The sequence below is a fragment of the Dermacentor andersoni genome, chromosome 9, assembly GCF_023375885.2.
Source record: "Dermacentor andersoni chromosome 9, qqDerAnde1_hic_scaffold, whole genome shotgun sequence".
In the NCBI taxonomy this organism is placed as follows: Eukaryota; Metazoa; Arthropoda; class Arachnida; order Ixodida; family Ixodidae; genus Dermacentor; species Dermacentor andersoni.
In genome coordinates, this window is record NC_092822.1 from 73923621 (window position 1) to 73941529 (window position 17909).

General features: G+C 48.2%; 1 protein-coding gene across 5 annotated transcripts in view; it reads right to left on the reverse strand.

Moving 5' to 3' along the window:
• Nucleotides 1-843: 843 nt before the first annotated feature.
• The window catches only part of LOC126528248 (uncharacterized), a 36845-nt gene continuing 19779 nt past the window's right edge, over nt 844-17909 (reverse strand). For all 5 annotated transcript variants that reach the window (XM_055069218.2, XM_055069217.2, XM_055069219.2 and 2 more), the window contains 5 exons: nt 17569-17706; nt 12346-12453; nt 9411-9661; nt 6304-6409; nt 844-1050 (listed from right to left, as the gene is read on the reverse strand). In XM_055069218.2, coding sequence (XP_054925193.1) covers nt 6326-6409; nt 9411-9661; nt 12346-12453; nt 17569-17706 — 581 coding nt within the window. In that variant the 3' untranslated portion in view covers nt 844-1050; nt 6304-6325. The remainder of the gene's footprint in view (nt 1051-6303; nt 6410-9410; nt 9662-12345; nt 12454-17568; nt 17707-17909) is intronic.

The window sequence follows — 17909 nt, forward strand, 5'->3', positions numbered from 1 at the left end:
CGTCCACCTCACTTAACGTCCACCTCACTTAACGTCCACCTCACTTAACGTCCACCTCACTTAACGTCCACCTCACTTAACGTCCACCTCACTTAACGTCCACCTCACTTAACGTCCACCTCACTTAACGTCCACCTCACTTAACGTCCACCTCACTTAACGTCCACCTCACTTAACGTCCACCTCACTTAACGTCCACCTCACTTAACGTCCACCTCACTTAACGTCCACCTCACTTAACGTCCACCTCACTTAACGTCCACCTCACTTAACGTCCACCTCACTTAACGTCCACCTCGTTGTTAAGTCAATCTGCCGAAAACTACCTGGAACGTCGAATCCTGTAAGCTATCACTGCACTCGCGTACAACTGTGGCAATGAGCCCTGCGAAGGCAAAGTGCGCACTTTTTATAGTGCTCCTGAAAAGAGCTAGTCCTACGCACTGATTCGCGTTAGCTTAAACCAGGAGATGAGAAAATGCTACGTTCGTTCAGTCTGTACGACGCGAGAAACCGAAAGCGCTGTCAGACACTGCCCGACTACTTGGCGCCGTAACACATGGGCAGAGGCTGGGTCCCTGTAGTATGGTACAACCATACTACAGGGACCTACAGGGAAGGGAAATATGCCTGCATATTTCTCTTCGCCCCCATGAACAGCTGCCGATGAGCACATAGCCTTGCAGCAGGCATTTTCTCAGCGCACCCCAGGTCACGTGACGCAACTGACCCGACTGGCGTCCGCGCAGGACCTTTTCTCGTCCTGAAAATATCGCGCTTTATCTTCCCGAGAGGTTGTGTGCAAGCTACCGAAACGCGTCCGCGGAAAGAAATCCCGAGAAAAACGATGGAGGGAGTTTATTATATACAGAGGTTTTTAGTATATTTACAAAAACAGAACGAACGAATCATGTGAACGCAAGAAATAATGTGAGTGAATTAGATGAAACGGGTCTCCGCGTTCCTCTAGGAAACCAGGCTCGAGCCACGTTCGTTCGTAACGCCATCTCTCGTATCCGCCGGCGTCCACGTGGCATTAGATGAAACGATCTGCAAAGTAAAACAAAAACAGGATGCGGTAGGATTTTTAGTCAACGACGACGTCCTTTATGTACCTTTACCAAAATGAGCGAGAAGATTAGGGAGGAATAAGGAGGAGGGCGTGGTGTGCAACACCACGCCCAAGTAACGACTCGGGTAACAGAAGCAAATCTCGAAGGCTATGCTTTTGATAACTGCATGCGCCAGAAGCGATTGCGGAGCCGGAAAGACGTCATCGATGCCATATTTAGAATCCCACCTATCGAGGGGGCTCGGTTTTTGTTGATCCCAAGCAGATGAAGCCAACAAACGACGAAGCCATGTACAGGGTAAATAGCTGTTATTTTCAATTGAAGTACAGGGTGCTGCATATTTCGCTGCGTATGTATGAAAAAAAATGGTTTCGCGCTCACCGCTGCACTGTTCTTGCTGAAATTTTGTAGAAGGATCGCATGTTGGAGTGCACATCGTTCAGTGCAACACTCGCCACAGTTGACTGCCTGGATTTTAAGAAATTGCAAATTAGCCTGCACTTACGGGGTTGCAAGCTGCTGCCGCGATGGCGCGATGGCGCAATCAATGTCGTTCGCCGCCTGTCGGCAGCTGCAGAAAGCAGCATTTTCAGTTCGGTCTATTTTTCTCTTCGACAGACAAGGAGACAGGACTAAAAGCTCGTAAGCTTGACAGAGGTCCTGCCCCCTTTATCAACTTGGCAGTGCAGTACACAAGCAGAGATTTTCAATTTTCCAAATAAACACTGAAACAAGATAACAAAGCACTTTGTAAAGAGAGGGTGGTCTTTGTTCAGGGAGGGCGGTCGCATTTCAGGAGCGGGCCACACAGGGCAAACTTCCCTGACCAGCTGCTTTCCGTGCGGCTACACAGCCTGGCGATTGCTCCGGCGCAGGTAAATTTTCGCTTTTCTTAAAAAATGAGGCAATCAAGTGTTGCACTCAACGACGTGGACTCCGACCTGCGATGCTTCTGCAAAATTTCAGCACTAACAGTGCAGCGGTGAACGCAAAACCTTTTTTTCAGATATATACGCAGCGAAATATGCAGCCCCCTGTACGAAGAATAAGGACAATGAAAGTGGGCGAAGACAACTTAGCGCAGGTGGGAGTAGATCCGCGTCTTCCATATTTACGTGCACGATTCTATACCATTGAGCTACCACGGGGTGACCGCCATCACGTATACTTTCCTCCCATATCTGTCGATGGCGGGCCAAGACGCGTTTCTGGCTCCACAGCTACTTCCGGTCCACGCAGTTTTTTCACGCATGTTCGAATATTCATTCGAACATGCGCAACTGAATAAATCCAGTTAAAATGAGCACTTGCAACACGGTCCAGCAACGAACTGCTTCATGACCAGACTAATATACAGTACACTGCGAAATAATCTTGGTCCTGCAGGCACAACAGCGGTTTTGTCAATATTTAACGACTCGTGGGTAAACGAAGTTGTGCGCAGCTCACGGAAAACGGCTCGAGTAATTCACATAACTCACACATGCCTAAATTTTGGCAATATTTAAATTTTTTTTATAATAAGTTATTCAGAAGCTTCAGAACGTACATAGCAGCAGTTCATTCATCAATACTTTTGTTGTAACTGCCGGTCTGGAGTTGTCACATATGGGACACTATGCAAACGCGATCCTTATTAGGCGTGATAAAATGTAGAACCTGTCGTGCGAATTCCTTTGTCAAATGCTTTTTGCAATGCATGTCAGTTTTCTTAGAGCAGTGTAAATAAATAGTTAGTTTGTCCTGAAGAGTCAATGTTTTCACACGGGCTAAATCAATTTTCTGTTTTCAACAAATACTGTTGGCCCTTTCCGTGCGATTATCGACAGCATTAAGCCTTCTGGTATGAGACTGCTCGATGCCTATGAAATGTGACCGGCCCTGTACAGCTGCGACGCATTGTTGACACATCAAAAAGATGAAGGAAGTACCGAAGAATAGCACTTCATTGCCTATATTATAGTGCAGTGTTATGGTCCATTTCCTCCACTTTGCCTTTGTTAGCCCTAGATCTGGTGGCTATAATAGATATTACTTTTCACTACGACATTTCAAAGCTTTCTTTATAGTGTCATTTTCAGTTTGCGTTACACACCGTGAGCGTTGTACACGACTAAAGCAGTTTTGTAGAGCTTGCAGTGATAAGCTATTACGCCAGAATTAGAATCAACATACACATTATAAAGTTTCAACGTTAATATACGAATCTCATAAAGGCACACTAAAAAGTGAGCTCCTGAAAACTTGCTAGGCATAGTATAGTTTCTCCTATCTACAAGTTGGCCACCTAATCAGCGAAAAAAATTTCAAAGGCATCTCTGTGGTCATGGTTGCTTCTTCATAAAGTTGCGTGCCGCAAAACTTACGCGCTATGAGAAAGCGTTCAGCTGTCGCTTTGCTTTTACTTTCTACAAAACTCTGGACTTGATGCTGGTGGCTTAATGCTGGTGGCTTACCGTCACTGCTTTGCAAAGTTTTGCCTACTGTTTCAGCCGGAAAAGTGCTGTGCATCGAATAATTCATACTAGTGGCTTACTCATCACTGATATGATCATCATTACTGCTGCTGGATGACTTTCAGGCGGAAGAATGTAAACGGATGAGCCCACCTCATGAGTGCCACTTCGGTTCAAAATTCAGCCTTCGAGAAGCTTTGCAAAAGCCCGAGCAATGAAACCTCTTTGCTTCCAACAAAAAGGGACAAAAAGTTTGTGACAGACAAATTTATGATTGCGTTAGTCTATTGGGTAGTATGACTGGCACACCCATCATTATATGCTCTCGAAATCGCATCCTATCTGCCTGGTGTACTACAGATGCAGGACTGCGCCTCTTGAAACGTAATAAGTGACGAAGTTTTATCTGCTGAGCCTATATATACTGTCCTATGTGCATTTTGTCCACCATAAATAGGTAATCGCAATCAGGACAACAAGAAATTGTACTTGGATCAATTGTGTTATCTTTTTCTGCTATGAGATGGCGACCTCTCCGATCCCAGGCTCGCCCGCGCTGTTTCACCTTTTGCCACGCGAAAAGGTCTAGATACACACTGAATTTGCACATACATTTATCACCTCACGAATACAGGCTTTAGGAGTAAAGCTTTTTCATAACTTGTGGAGTAATGGCGAACGATAGTGTTCTACATGTAAAATACAAGGCATATAGGGGTTAACGCCGGGAAAGACACTTGTGTATTAGACTCGCTCCTTATAACGCTGTACAATGGATGCTGCCTTAGACATTGTAACCGGAGTGGAACATGAACATGGCTGCGGAAATATAACGATAGCAATCTTTTTAGATGGATTTAGATGCGATGGACGCAGAGAGTACCGCAAGGTATGTCCTTAGCCCTTGCGTGATGGATTTACTTCGACGATTACCTCCTGGGTTGCACTGCTCTTTCACTGATGACGTATGCATTTGGGCCTCTAACTCGAACGTAAATCGCATCCAAAAGGCTTTACAAGGTTTAGATGACGTTAGCAACATCTTGAAGTAAAAAGGGATGTCCTTGTCCGATAAGAAAACTGCAGTCTTCACTTAAACGCGTAAAAATTTAAACAGCTTCCACCTTTTCTTGGACTTGAACATTGTAAAGTAACATCGGTTTCTTAGCGCAACACTAGATAAACAATTATTGTGGACTCCGCATACAAAATCGCTTAAAGACTAAGTAAACACTGCAATCGATATAATGCACAGACTTGCAGGTGCAACATGGCATGTATCAGTGTGATCAATGCTGCAAGTTCACAAAGCTCTCGTAAGATAAAAGATAAGCTTTTCTGCCCCCAATTCAGTATGGTCTTCCCGGTATCTCAGACGAGCGACTCCAGGGACTGCTACAGAGGAATCTGCCAGGGAGACCGCGACCAAAGTGCGGAGTCCTTCATGCAAAATCCAACGCTCTTACTGCAAGACACGGCAGCCCGCCTTTCCCCTTATGCGAACTATTGAGATGCGCAGGCAAGTGTTCCGCGTAACCACTGAACGCTATAAATATCGTGTAGTAGTAAAATTAAAAAGGTACGAATGTACCACTATTAACATTGTGCAAGGAAATAATATACTGCCGACTCACGAGTTTCGCAAGATGGATGCCACGTATCCCACCTCTGGCACTCGCGGTTTCAAAAAAAGTTCACCGACGATTTCGGTACTCTCTAATGCGAAGTTTGAGCGCAGCTGTATACGTGTTTTCAATTCGCCATATATTGGCTGGCGTCGGCAATATCTCGTGCGGCACGTTGGAGCAAAGTGAGGTGCGACTGCCTCACTAATCCGGATATGGCTACAGCCAGAGCATGGGTGACGCGCGGGCGCGATTCGCAGCAGCCGACAAACCTAGCAGACGACGCGCGCTACTCTGGCGCCATCTTGTAGGAATCGTCACCGCACCCTACTCTCGGCTTTCCTCCTCGCACCTTTCATCCGCTGCGATGCGCGTTCGCTTTCGTCTCGCTGGGCTCGTTCGCTCGGTTACGCCGCCGGCGCAGAAACGGGAGCCTCAGAGCTGCGCCGTAATATTGAATTGCGTGTAGAAGGAAGATTACATAACACCTTATCAGAACCAAACTTGCGCTGGGTTGTAAAATTATATCAAGCGTGAACAGCAGTGGTGAGCCGCTGAAGTCGTAAGACAACGCCTACAGTCATGCGTCAGTTTTCATTTTGGGAAAACCATCCGGTCATTCCAAGAATGGCACAGCTCCCGTAAGGAAACTCGCATAGGCGGTGGGGCACGATTTCCTCTTTTTATAACTAGTGTAAAACGACTATAGTAGAGACATCTTGTGACGCTGTGCATGCGCAGTGCATAATGTTGGAAACGGTACTGCGATGCACATTTACAAATTTGGTAGCCGCCAACACCACTACGACTATACAAATGAGTAAAACGTAGCCGCCAGTTACGATGAACGTTCTGTGAAATTCAGTTAAACCTAGCTTCACAAGATGTTTCCACGAGCGCTGCTCAAATATAGTCTATTTACTACGGGCTTCTAAGGGCCCAAGTCTAATAATTGTTTAATCCAAAAACCTGGCGCTAGAAAAAAAAAACTGCGAAATTAGTAATCAATACGATATACCCACTTTGCAAAGAAAACTTGAGGGACTAAACCTTGATTTTAAAGCACTCCAACAGAAACAGTATATACAAGACAGGTCAAATTAAATAAGAGACAATAGTAACAATTCAGATATTGCAACTTGAGCTCACCGCATTATGAGGAGCGAAACAGTCAGGGACACTTATTGAAAGTGTACTTGAAGTCGTCGATGGCAACCCAGCCCGGCTTTCCGTTCGTGTAGGCTTCGATGAAGAACTGCAAGCGAGAGAGTGCACCAGCGTTAAAAACCACTTGGGTGGAGCCTGCCGGGACTATCCCGAAACCAATGGCACCATCACGTGTGTTCGAAAGCCACGGTGCCGATTCTGGACCCCAGCCCTATCGGCTCGGCCCTCAGAGCCAATAATTTTCCCACAGCGGTTCGTTTCGTCGACTTCGTTTGCCAACACCGGCTTACGGACCAAAAGCTACGCGGCTTAACACCTGCTGGATACGTGGGTACGATGCGGCGCGAACAGTCGCTCCCACCCGGATTTTCCAGCGTCCGCTGTAACGAGCTTTTGCTCCAATTATGAACACAAGTATGGAATTAAATGAAATTAAATTATGGGGTTTTACGTGCCAAAACCACTTTCTGATTATGAGGCACGCCGTAGTGGAGGACTCCGGAAATTTCGACCACCTGGGGTTTTTTAACGTGCACCTAAATCTAAGTACACGGGTGTTTTCGCATTTCGCCCCAATCGAAATGCGGCCGCCATGGCCGGGATTCGATCCCGCGACCTCGTGCTCAGCAGCCTAACACCATCACAAGTATGGAGGCGAGCATCTTGCCTCCATTCGGGCGACATACTAGCGCGCACACATTTCCTGATGCAGATCAGTTAGCCAAGTTTGAAGTCGTCGCCGTGTTGAAGGCGAGATGCGAACGAAGTCGCAAGGTTCGTTCGCAAGCTTTTCCAAGTGCTGTGCACTGCACTGTTTGTGATGCACACATGATCTTATATGAATTACTGTATGCGTGATACATATACATAAACAGCCTTGAACGAATCTAAGGCGGGCTGTGCGGTTTGTGCACAACAAGTGTTCTCCCTTTTGGATTTTACCTGCATGAACGAGATCTTACGACATTCCGTTGCTTGGGTTGCACAGGAAAAAAATTCATAATCATCAGCCTATTTTATGTGCACTGCGGGACGAAGGCCTCTCCCTGCGATCTCCAATTACCCCTGTCCTGCGCCAATGGTTGGGAAAAAATTTGAAATTTATTTCCCGACTACTCAGTAACAGTCACTATTGAGGGGACCAGCTTCCCACAATAATCAGAATATATTTACCCCCTATTTTGACCGAACTAACATATTTAGGCATTTCTTTCCCACGCATCATTGTTGACTGGAATCTCTTAGCTTCCCGACAATTGCATTAGCACTTCTAAATACTTCTTGCGTTCACAAGTTGTGCGCATTGTGCTCTTGTTTGTGTTTGCACTCCCTGCACGGGCCTTGTGTCTGCAGTACAGACAAACAAACAAACAAACAAACAAACAAACAAACAAACAAACAAACAAAACATGAGCTTTAACGCGCCAAAGCCTTGCAACACGCGGAATATTAGGAATGTCGTATTAGGGGCTCCGGATTAATTTTGACAACCTGCAGTTCTTCAGCGCACACCTCAATCTAAGCGAACGTTCGCTTTTGCATTCCGCCCCCGCCAGAATGCGGCCGGTATTCGAACCAGCGTCCGCGTGCTCAGCCACCGAGCCAGCGCGGTAGGTAGAGTTAAATTATCTCAGTTCTGGCAACGTAGTTTTTTCAGTGACTACAAGACTTTTTCATTTATAATTTTTAGGGACCAAGGTGCTTTAGAAGCAAACTTGGCTTTATTAGTTAACTAGTAACGATAATATAAACGCCAAATTAATTCCGCATCGGAATGGCCGGCAGACCGACATGCGACAACCGCGGCCACGAAGAGCCGATTGTGCGTCTCCAGTGTGAATCCCGTGGCTTCAGTTCACCTAGAAAATAACTCGACTACGCAAGACAGACTGGACACAGTCGCCTTTGTCGGAAGAGCGAATCATCGGACTGTGCACTCATCAACTTCTCTATCCCTCTCGTTTTACCCTCGTCTCCCTTCCCCAAAGCTGAGCTGCAGGTCAGAACTTGCATTCTAGGCCGACCTCTCAGATTTATCCACCATGATAAATGTCCACTCGGACTCTGGTCCAAATAGTCAGCAGCGCATGCAGAAGATGTTGAATGCGCTGTTGTGCTTCTTAAAGACATGTGCACAGAATGCACAAACAAGTTAGGCGCTACATCGCACTTAATGGTATAGTTTTCTTTTTGTGTGTGTCGCTTTATTTCGTCTCTCCTATCACCTTTAAGGAAAGACTATACATTGAATCAGTTCAGACTCAAATTGTGCTCCTTCAAAAATCCAATTTGCAATAATTTCTTGGCATGGAGCTGCTTGCTGCAAAGGAAGAATAAAGACAAAAGTTAAAGCTTACTGAACCTAGTGCCGAAACCGCAAGGTCTGTATACTTCCCTGTGACGTCCCGAAGAAGAATTCTGTGGGCTCGATTTTTTTTTATTAGTCAACTATGTGAGGAAAGCAAGCAATGAATTAAGCCGGATAAAGCACAGTGGAATGTACGTTTGAATTAAATCTGTAAATAATAACTTTAAGTAAAAATGAAAGCTGACGCAGGAGGGAACCGAACACGCAGTTTCTGCATTAAGCATGCCGTGCATCGCTAACTGAGCTTCCAGGGCGACCATTCTCTCGTAGTTTCCCGGGTGCGTACGAGGTTTCGCGCGTGTGCGTGCACGTGCGCGCACACGCAAGGAGGCGCAATACAGCAAGGTCTCGTCTCCAGGAAGGACGAAAAAGAAGGTCTTCCATAAACGGGCTTTTTTAGGCTTGTAGCGCAGCTCAGAAAGAGCAAAAAGGAAGGTGGAAGGGGTAATGAAAAGGAACGGAGAACAGAGTGAGCGCTAACTTCTCCGTTCCTTTTCATTACCCCTTCCATCTTCCTTCTTGCTCATTCTGAGCTGCGCTACAAGCCTAAAAAAAGTCGTGACATACCAGCTGGCCCAAACTGCCACACTTTTGACCCGTAAACGGGATACGACAGTCAAAGAGGGCTTCGTCACACAAGACGCAAAAAAATGAACAAAGAGGAAAAGAAGAAGCGCCTTCCGCATTTTCCAAACGCACGGAGCAGCAGCAGCAACCTCACCCGCAGGTCCTGGTGAACGGTCATGTTGATGGCGAACGTCCGCCAGGTGAACCGCGGATGAGGCTCGAGGGAGAAGAGCGGCCGGTTGCCGACGTCCTGGGCCACCACCTGAATGCGCTCGGCGCCCGGGCCGATCAACGCGTACGTGAGGTTGAGGCACACGTGGGAGTTCGGATATCCCGGCAGGTACGGGGTGATCAGTCGCGACACGCCGGCCGGAACGCGCTTCGCGTCCACCGCCATGTAGAAGCCTGCACGGAAGGGGTAGTCTATAGCGTGGACCACTTTCCCAGCGACAACTGCTAGGCCCACAGGGCCCCTTAAAGGATCAATTAAGAGCAGCACTGAGCTGGTATAGAATGAAGTTGCATACATATGTACATAGTACGTATATATGTATACCTGTATACCTACCTATATACCTACCTATATACATACCTATATACATACCTATATACATACCTATATACATACCTATATACATACCTATATACATACCTATATACATGTATTTACCCTCAGAGCTATATGGCATTTTGAGGAATGTTGATTCCAGACTTGTACGTAACGAATAACGTGTCACTAATTACATTCATATATAACATTTTTTTTCCGTAATTTTGTAATGTAACTATTTGTTTGCTCGATAGCGCTCACTGTAATTCAATTACATTTTTGCATTAACCAATTGCACGTAACTAGGTACATCATCGGCGGGACAAGCTGTAACAGGCGACGCCACATTGAATACCTGAATACTGCGGGAACTGCAGGGGAAAGACCCGAGAGCGTGTCACTCCGCAGATTCGCGGTATATTCAGACGGCCCAGCCAGGGTGGGGGGGGGGGGGGGGGGGGCTCAGTATTCGGTTTCGTTACCTCAGCGCTCGCTCCACCGGCTGACAAACTGAACCGGTGAGGTATACGTCACGCTCAGCGACGGCCACTTATAAAAACCTTAATGCGTGGAAATAAAATACGGAAAGCTTTTTTCAACTTTTCATTGGCCCAACTTGGAGCGTCCTTCAAGTATCGGCAAAAACGAAGCGCTGCGCTTCATAGCGAACCCAGATGGCAGGTACCCGTATACGGTACAGCATAAAACAGCACAGCAGAAACAATTTAAATGAAGCCAGCGGTAAAAATCGAAAGGTAGGATAGAAAAATAAAAAAACAACTCGGTCTCTACACTCCAACATCGGGGACACCAAACACGTGATGCAACAGGAAGACATCTATTGCATAACACATGTGACCATGTGACGTGCTCGGACAATGAATTCGCGCAAAGTGCTGGCAAATAGACACTTAATGCTTCTACTTGCTTAAAATATTGGAAGCGCCCGACCACACCTTAAGTTCCGTACGGTGTGTGTTGGGAATAAATTCCCTGCACCCTGAAATTATTGAAAAAATGCTTAAAAGGATGTTCAGCTAACAAGTATACTCATTTTCAAAATTTTCAGTAGAAGGATGAGAATAGGGCGCTTCAACATCCAGTCGACCCTCGAAGGTGTTATTCGTAGTGCATAGGCTACCTAGACCAACCATAGGCCTCCCTGTTAGCGCCTAGCCCAGTGCTACCGTAGATGGGTCCTGTAGAGAGCACATACAGTACCTAACCACAACTATGTAGGGTGCTTCAGTGTGCTCCTCCTCCGGAGCATATTTGGGCACCCTAGCCATAACCAAGGGGGCATAGAAGCAAGTCAAAATAGCGCTTGGAACTAGGTTCCCTAGCCCGACCGTGAGCCCTAAACGAACCGTGGAAGCAACACGAACACAGTCTTCAAACAAAAAATATGGGGTTTATATCTGATTATGAGGCACACCGTAGTGGGGCACTCCGGAAATTTGGACCAGCTGGGTTTCTTTAACTCGCACTTAAATCTAAGTACACGGGTGTTTTCGCATTTCGCCCACATCGAAATGCGGCCGCCGTGGCCGGGATTCGATCCCGTGACCTCGTTCTTAGCGGCCCAACACCATAGCCACTAAGCAACCACGGCGGGTGAACAGTCTTCAAATCCGATAAGCGAAGAATGTAAAAGGGTTTTGCAAGTCTGTTGCAGAATCTCCATGAAACGGGCCTGCATGCATATATTAAGCTCCATTATGACGTTATACCGCTATGCCACGTGGCAACCCAAACGAACAAAAAATTAAATAAAGCAAGGAGCTGAGTGGGAGCTGCCTGATAACACGCTGCTGCAATTGGGATGCTCATCCTATATCAATCCAATCCATTTGCATATGAGAGTTTTATGTAACATAACAGAATTCCACTCACCTTAATTCTGTTATGTTACATAGAACTCTTATATGCAAATGTTCACGACAGGAAGATATCCTCTTCCCCTGTCATAATCAGCTACCAGCCTTCCTAAGTGTCGTCGAGTAACTCGACTCGTCCGGGCTCTCGGCGAGACTATAGGAAATTTATAGAGAGACGGATGGCCTAACGGCCATCCCACCACCTCTGGCTTCATGATCCGCCACTACGCTTCAGCTGGGCTACCTTCTATACAATCTATCACCAGCCTACTCCTCCGGTCGAACCCACTGGGCCCTCCCGGCTGGGCTGCTCTGATGCTGCTAGGACGACCCTCTGCCTTTCTCCCTCCTACCCTCTCTCCTTTACTCCCATCTCCCCCACCCTGCTGGCACTGAGCCGTGCTCCCGCATGGATTGTAGAAGATAGTGCTAGCCTTTCCTCCTTTCCCCACAAGAACCACTTCTCTCTCATTCATCTTAACGAAAGTAAACAAGACACGGACTGGTATCTCTAAGAAGTATTGCGATTTAAAAGTCACCGCAGTAAGACATGGCTGGGAGACAACCACTTTTTCTTGCCTCTCATACTAATGCTTACAAACACGTAACTCTTGTGCATGTATACGTCCCTTGCTAGCGAAGTATAGCGCAAACAGGCTTACCGGATCTGCCAGCGATGCTGTTGTTCATGCGCAGGAAGTGCCGTCCGATGTTCATTTGGTTCCGCATGCCACACGCATGGTTATCAAAGGTGCACTTGAAGGTCGTCTCTTGAAGCCGGATCGGTGTGCGCACATGGGCAGGAAAAGAGGGCGAGGGGAGAAATTATGGGAGAAATGGGGCTCTTTACATATACACATGTAAAAAACTGCATGCAACAATGTAACTAACGGCTTCTTGAAAACACCCGAGGCGAATTCACTAAGCGAGCCCGTACGGCTGGAACTAATGGCACGTCGCAAAGCCAGTACGCAATATAGAACGCTGCAGATTGCAAATTCCCGATCCATCGCTTCCGGCCGCTTTAAGCGCACCCTCTGGCCGGCAACACGGCTGCCCTTCCTCTTCGAATGAAGGCTTGGGAATGGTACTGGTGCTCTCACAAGACTACATTGTCGGTTACGCTTGCGTGTTCATTTACGTTAGAGGCAAGGCAAGAAGGCTGACGGCGACCGAGTAGCCGCCGTCAATCTCGATAAAAAGAAAAACAAAAAAGCATGCCACTCGGCGCTTATTTCGAGCGCCGCTCTCTGTATAAGCAGTCCCACGTTCACCGACCCACTGCGACGCACAAGTGATTGCGAGGAATCACCGGACAACGCCATTGTGGCCCGCCGACGCCGGCCTCTGTACTGACGTATCTATACTATACCGGCCCACGTACGCGCTTACGGGCCATTTGAATGTATCAAAATGATTGAACGGGCGCGTTCTGCTTCCGAAATGTCCGTTAACAAGACGTCGCCGTAGGATAGAGGGGCTTGTCGATCACCTCCTGGGATACAACTTTCCGTCGGCACCGAATAGCCAAGCCGGCGTAGCTATAATTTCACGAAGAGTGAATTCAGCACGCCATCCGTGTCGCAAAGCATGCAGCAGGATCCTTAGCTTGTTGAAGGTAAACTATGGTAAGCCGCATGTTGTTTTTATGGTGTGGCGAACCCACGTTTACCCTTCGAGATAAACGCAGCAAGACGAAAATAAATTAAACAGTAGTGGGCGATTGAGTACAATTACATGTCCCGCCCACCTCTTGCTTCCTCTTACCGTCTTTCAAGAGTGCTAGATAGTCTTGACAAACGCCCTTTGCCGGAGGAAAGGGTCCTGGGACACTGGCCGAGACAGTCCTCAGCACAGAAGGCTTTGAAAGCGTTGTTGCGTTTCTTGCAGAGAACTGGCCTTGGAGACAAACTAAGCAGTGCCGTAATCTCCTTTCCTTTTCCCACTTTTTTTTACAGCGAAGCTGTATATAGTTAGCCTCTGGCGGTGGTCGATGTCCGTCCATCTACGCGTCACGTCGACACGAAAAAATTTTCGTCTCCAGTCGCGAGCGCCACGGTGACCACGGGACATACGGGGGCGGCCGAAGGGGCCGCGATAGCACTCGCCGCGGTGCCGAACGCTGCGACCGTGATCAGCGATTCGTACGCGGTCGCGTCTCGCGGTAAGCGGCCCGCGGCCGCATGCTCCAAATTTGTTACGACGGCGACTCGCCCTCGCAACACCAAAATTCTACGGTCTTCCTCCTCTGGATCCTGGCAGACATCGATGTCCCGCTCGCGGGCAACGCTGAGGCCCAAGCCACGGTTCGAGGTCTCACACGCCGAGCCGCCGCAGATTATGTGGCCGCCGCCTCCGCCCCCGAGAGCGGTGTATCGGATCTGCCGGACCGGGACACTACGACAGAAATGCGGCAACAAGAATCACAATGGGCGTGGGCCGATCGCATGACCACGTTGAGAGACCTCGCCCGGCACTAGACTCGAAATACGCACATTCCCGCCACCGCACGATGAATTAAACAGGAACGAGGCCGTAACCTTACGCTTGTTCCCAACACACACCTACCTCAGTCCCGCCGTCTTACATCCCTGCTACCCGGGTTTATACCCAGCTGATGCGTGTAAAGCTTGCGGATCGAGCAACGCTGCGACACATGCATGCTCTGCGAATGTGCCGGCTACAACGGTACTGAAACCACCTCCGTTCGCCACACGCCCATAACCGCAGCCGTTACCGGACTACAAGAAGCATCGAGCTCGCTTCTTCCCGACGCCACCTCAGCTGCGGGGCCCGCCGGGGACCTTCGCCAGCGTCGCCGCCGCTGGGAGGCGGCTCTGAAAAGTTCGGAGTTGGAAGACGAGCTCTGGGCCGTCGGGCAAGCCGCAGATGCCGCCCGAGTCCAAGGACTTCGAGCCGCCACCTGAGGCCACCACAACAAAAACTGTCGGCCCATTCTAAGTTTCTTCTTTTCCAGTTTCTCGCGATGGCTCTGTAGCGCTCAATCTAATCTCTTGGAAAATCAATATCTTGGAAAAGAATCGCACTGAAATTGGATGCATAAACAACTATCATTACGCCGAGTTTCGTTTACTTGTCTTAGTTCACAGTGAAGTGGTAAACATAACTCGCTAACCTCCCTGCCTTTCTGTCTATTCCTGCTTCCTCCTCCTCAATGTCAGCTAGAATATCGACTACCCCCGCCTGCCCTCTAATAAACTTCATAGCTTAATTTAATTAAATTACTTCATAGGCACGCAATAGAGAGGGCATGGAATGTCTCTGCTGAGAGAGAGAGAGAGAGAGAGAGAGAGAGCAATCATTGATGAGAAATTTTGGGCTCCCTGCTGCATGCATCGGAATAACATTTGGCTCGCATGTTCACTGCGGCATCTCCTACAGCTCGAGAACCGAAAGGAAGAGATTGCGCTGGGAGGGACGTAATAAAGTAGAGCACATAGCCGGCGGTCTATTAGAGTTGCAGAACCAGAAGGCAGAGGAACCAGGTGGTGCAACCTAGAACGCGGACCCGTCCTCGTTCTTCGTCTGTGTTCCAAGTTGCGCTCCTTTACTGAATACGTACGGGTAAGGCAAACTACAAGTACTGTTAGGAGGTAAAAAAAAGTCAGCTAGCGCAAGACGGGGGTAATGGGAGATCGCCGATAGAGACCTAGCTTCGTGTTGCAGTGCACACGATTATCATGGTCATTAAGCTGTGAATAGGGTGGGATGCCCTACACCAATTTTGACTGAAAGATTTCGTTCCAGGTTATTTCAACCACCTAAGGAACTTCACACTCGCAAAACCAGCGAAATGACATTGCTTGCAGATTGCGTAGGTTAAGTCGAAAATTTCGCTTCCTTGTACTTGAACTGTACCGGCTTAAGAGACCGCTCGTGTCCCTGTGCATCCGCCCACGTGCACTCAGTGTTCTCTCCCTTTTTCCCTTACCCCAGTCTAGGGTAGCAAACCGGGCACTCGTCTGTTTGACATCCCTGTTGTTCCTGTCCTTGCTCTCTCTCTCTCGCTTCCTTGTGGAATAACCCCACCATAAGTTTCACCATAGCCATTGTAGGCGGCAATTTTCCTCGTTCAAAGCAACCGGAGCTAAAAATTCGCTGTTACTTGAAATTTCTGCTTGTGAAAGGTTAATGATACCCACCGTCTCATCGGCGACCTTAGACGAGACGTGGGACAGGCACCTCTATATGTTTAAACTAGCGCATATAACAGCCAGGTTAAAATCATAACACGCATGCGGCAGATATGAAAGATTAAATTAACCTACGCAGGACACTAGAACTTATCCAGAACCACGCCGTAAGGTGCAGCTACTCCGATGACTCGTTCACCCCCTGCGTCGTACGAAACCTAAGTCGCAAGCTCTTCTTCCATCACCAGGATTAGGCTTTCAGGTTCTACCGACTGCTTATTCAAAATGTCCTACCCTTCTCAGCCCGATTAATCCACGTCGTGAAACCAGTTCACTGACTGCCATGGAGCATTGTCCCCCTTCCCCCCATGCAGGGTAGCCAACCGTAACTGCCTCTGGTTAACCTCCCTGCCTTTCTATGCATCATTTTCTCTCTAGCCATCATAAAGCTGTCTATCCCACTTCGGCGCATGCGGCATGTTGCTCATTTGGAACTTTTTTTTTTTTTTTGAGAGAGAGAGAGAGAGAGAGAGAGAGTGAGTGGACATCAAGAGACCGGAATGGCCTTCTGGTCAGTTATACACTACTCCAGATTACATCATTTTAAGACATCTATTGAAAATAAATATGAAGTGTAGAGATAGAAAGAAAGCTCAAATAAAACGCAGGCAATGAAACGCCTGCATGCTGTTGCGCATGGAAGGGATGGTGAATTGAAAATACCGAAGAGAGAGTAGGGTGAAAAAAAGAATGGCGTGAAAAAGGTACACTTGGTATTTACATGCGAAATAAAGTACGTTGCGTTACATTCAAAATGATGGCGATGTAAAAAATGAAGTTTTGTCGTTCTATACGGTGTGTATATTGTCACGTTGTATATAGTGACGGACGGCGAAAAATGCGGTAACAGTTAAGAACCGTGAATCGCGAAACTATATGGGGCGAACCTGTGCCCCAGGAAAGCCGGGTCACACTCAAAGCACAGCGATAGCGGCGAGCGCAGTCTGCGATCGGCGAAATCTGATCAGCGGGACAAAGCGCGTCGGCTTTTTGTACGCGACTCGTCGAAGGCTCCAGCGCTATCGCCGTTGCTCCGCGTGCCCTCCAGAAAGGGGCACACAATTCGCGCGGCGCACGCAATGGGAACGCACAGATTTCGGCTACAACGGAGAACGCATAGAACTATCGGTAACCTTCGAGAAGCCTCCGACACATCCAGACGTTACCCGTGCCGAGCGATCGCGCCTAACACCTGCAAGCCGGCGAAAAAAAAAGGCCAGCGGAGAAAGAGAAACAAGCACCACGCGTCAATATGGACCATTTCCTAAACCTTGTCAAGATTGCCGATGTCCTGAAAATATAGGCGAACGACGATTTTAAAAGCACTGCAGAAGTGCTGCTTGCTACACTTTGCCAGGTGGTTCATGCCGAAACTTGAGAAATCCAGCGAAAAAAAAAATAATTGAGTCGCAAACACGACGGAAAGAAGAGACATCACACCAGCGTTGTGGTGCCTCTTAGTGTTTGCGTCTCAGTTGTTTCGCTGGATTTCTCAAGTCTCAGACGTGGAAGCGTCACAACGCCCTGCTATGAAAAGCATATTTAAGGTATAATAACGTGAACCGACAGAGATGCCTGAAAATGTACGCCAGGTCTCGCCTGACGGTGCAGAGACTGCCCACATGACTCGCTAGTCGCACTCGACAAGGGCATTGCGTCACCGCTGCTTACCGAAGTGAGCGGGTTTCCGGGTGTGCTTGAACGACCGGTGCAACGGGCCGTACTGTATCCGCCGGAACGGCAGGCCGTACGGCGCGCTGGTCGTAGGCCTCGTAGAGCTCGTCACCTTGAGCGATGCGGCGGGCGATCCTTGGATAAAAAACAAAAGGTGGTAGAGAGAACGATCATTTGCGATGTAGCGATTAGGAACAGTGATATTAGAGACTTCTAGCGTGTCCGCTATTCCGGCAAGCCGGGGCGGTTTGGCCGGATTACCGGATGGTTGGGGGCGTAAAAGCGAGCGGCCGGAGCAGTGCAGCCGCCTGGTGTTGTAGAGCTCAATCAGACAAACA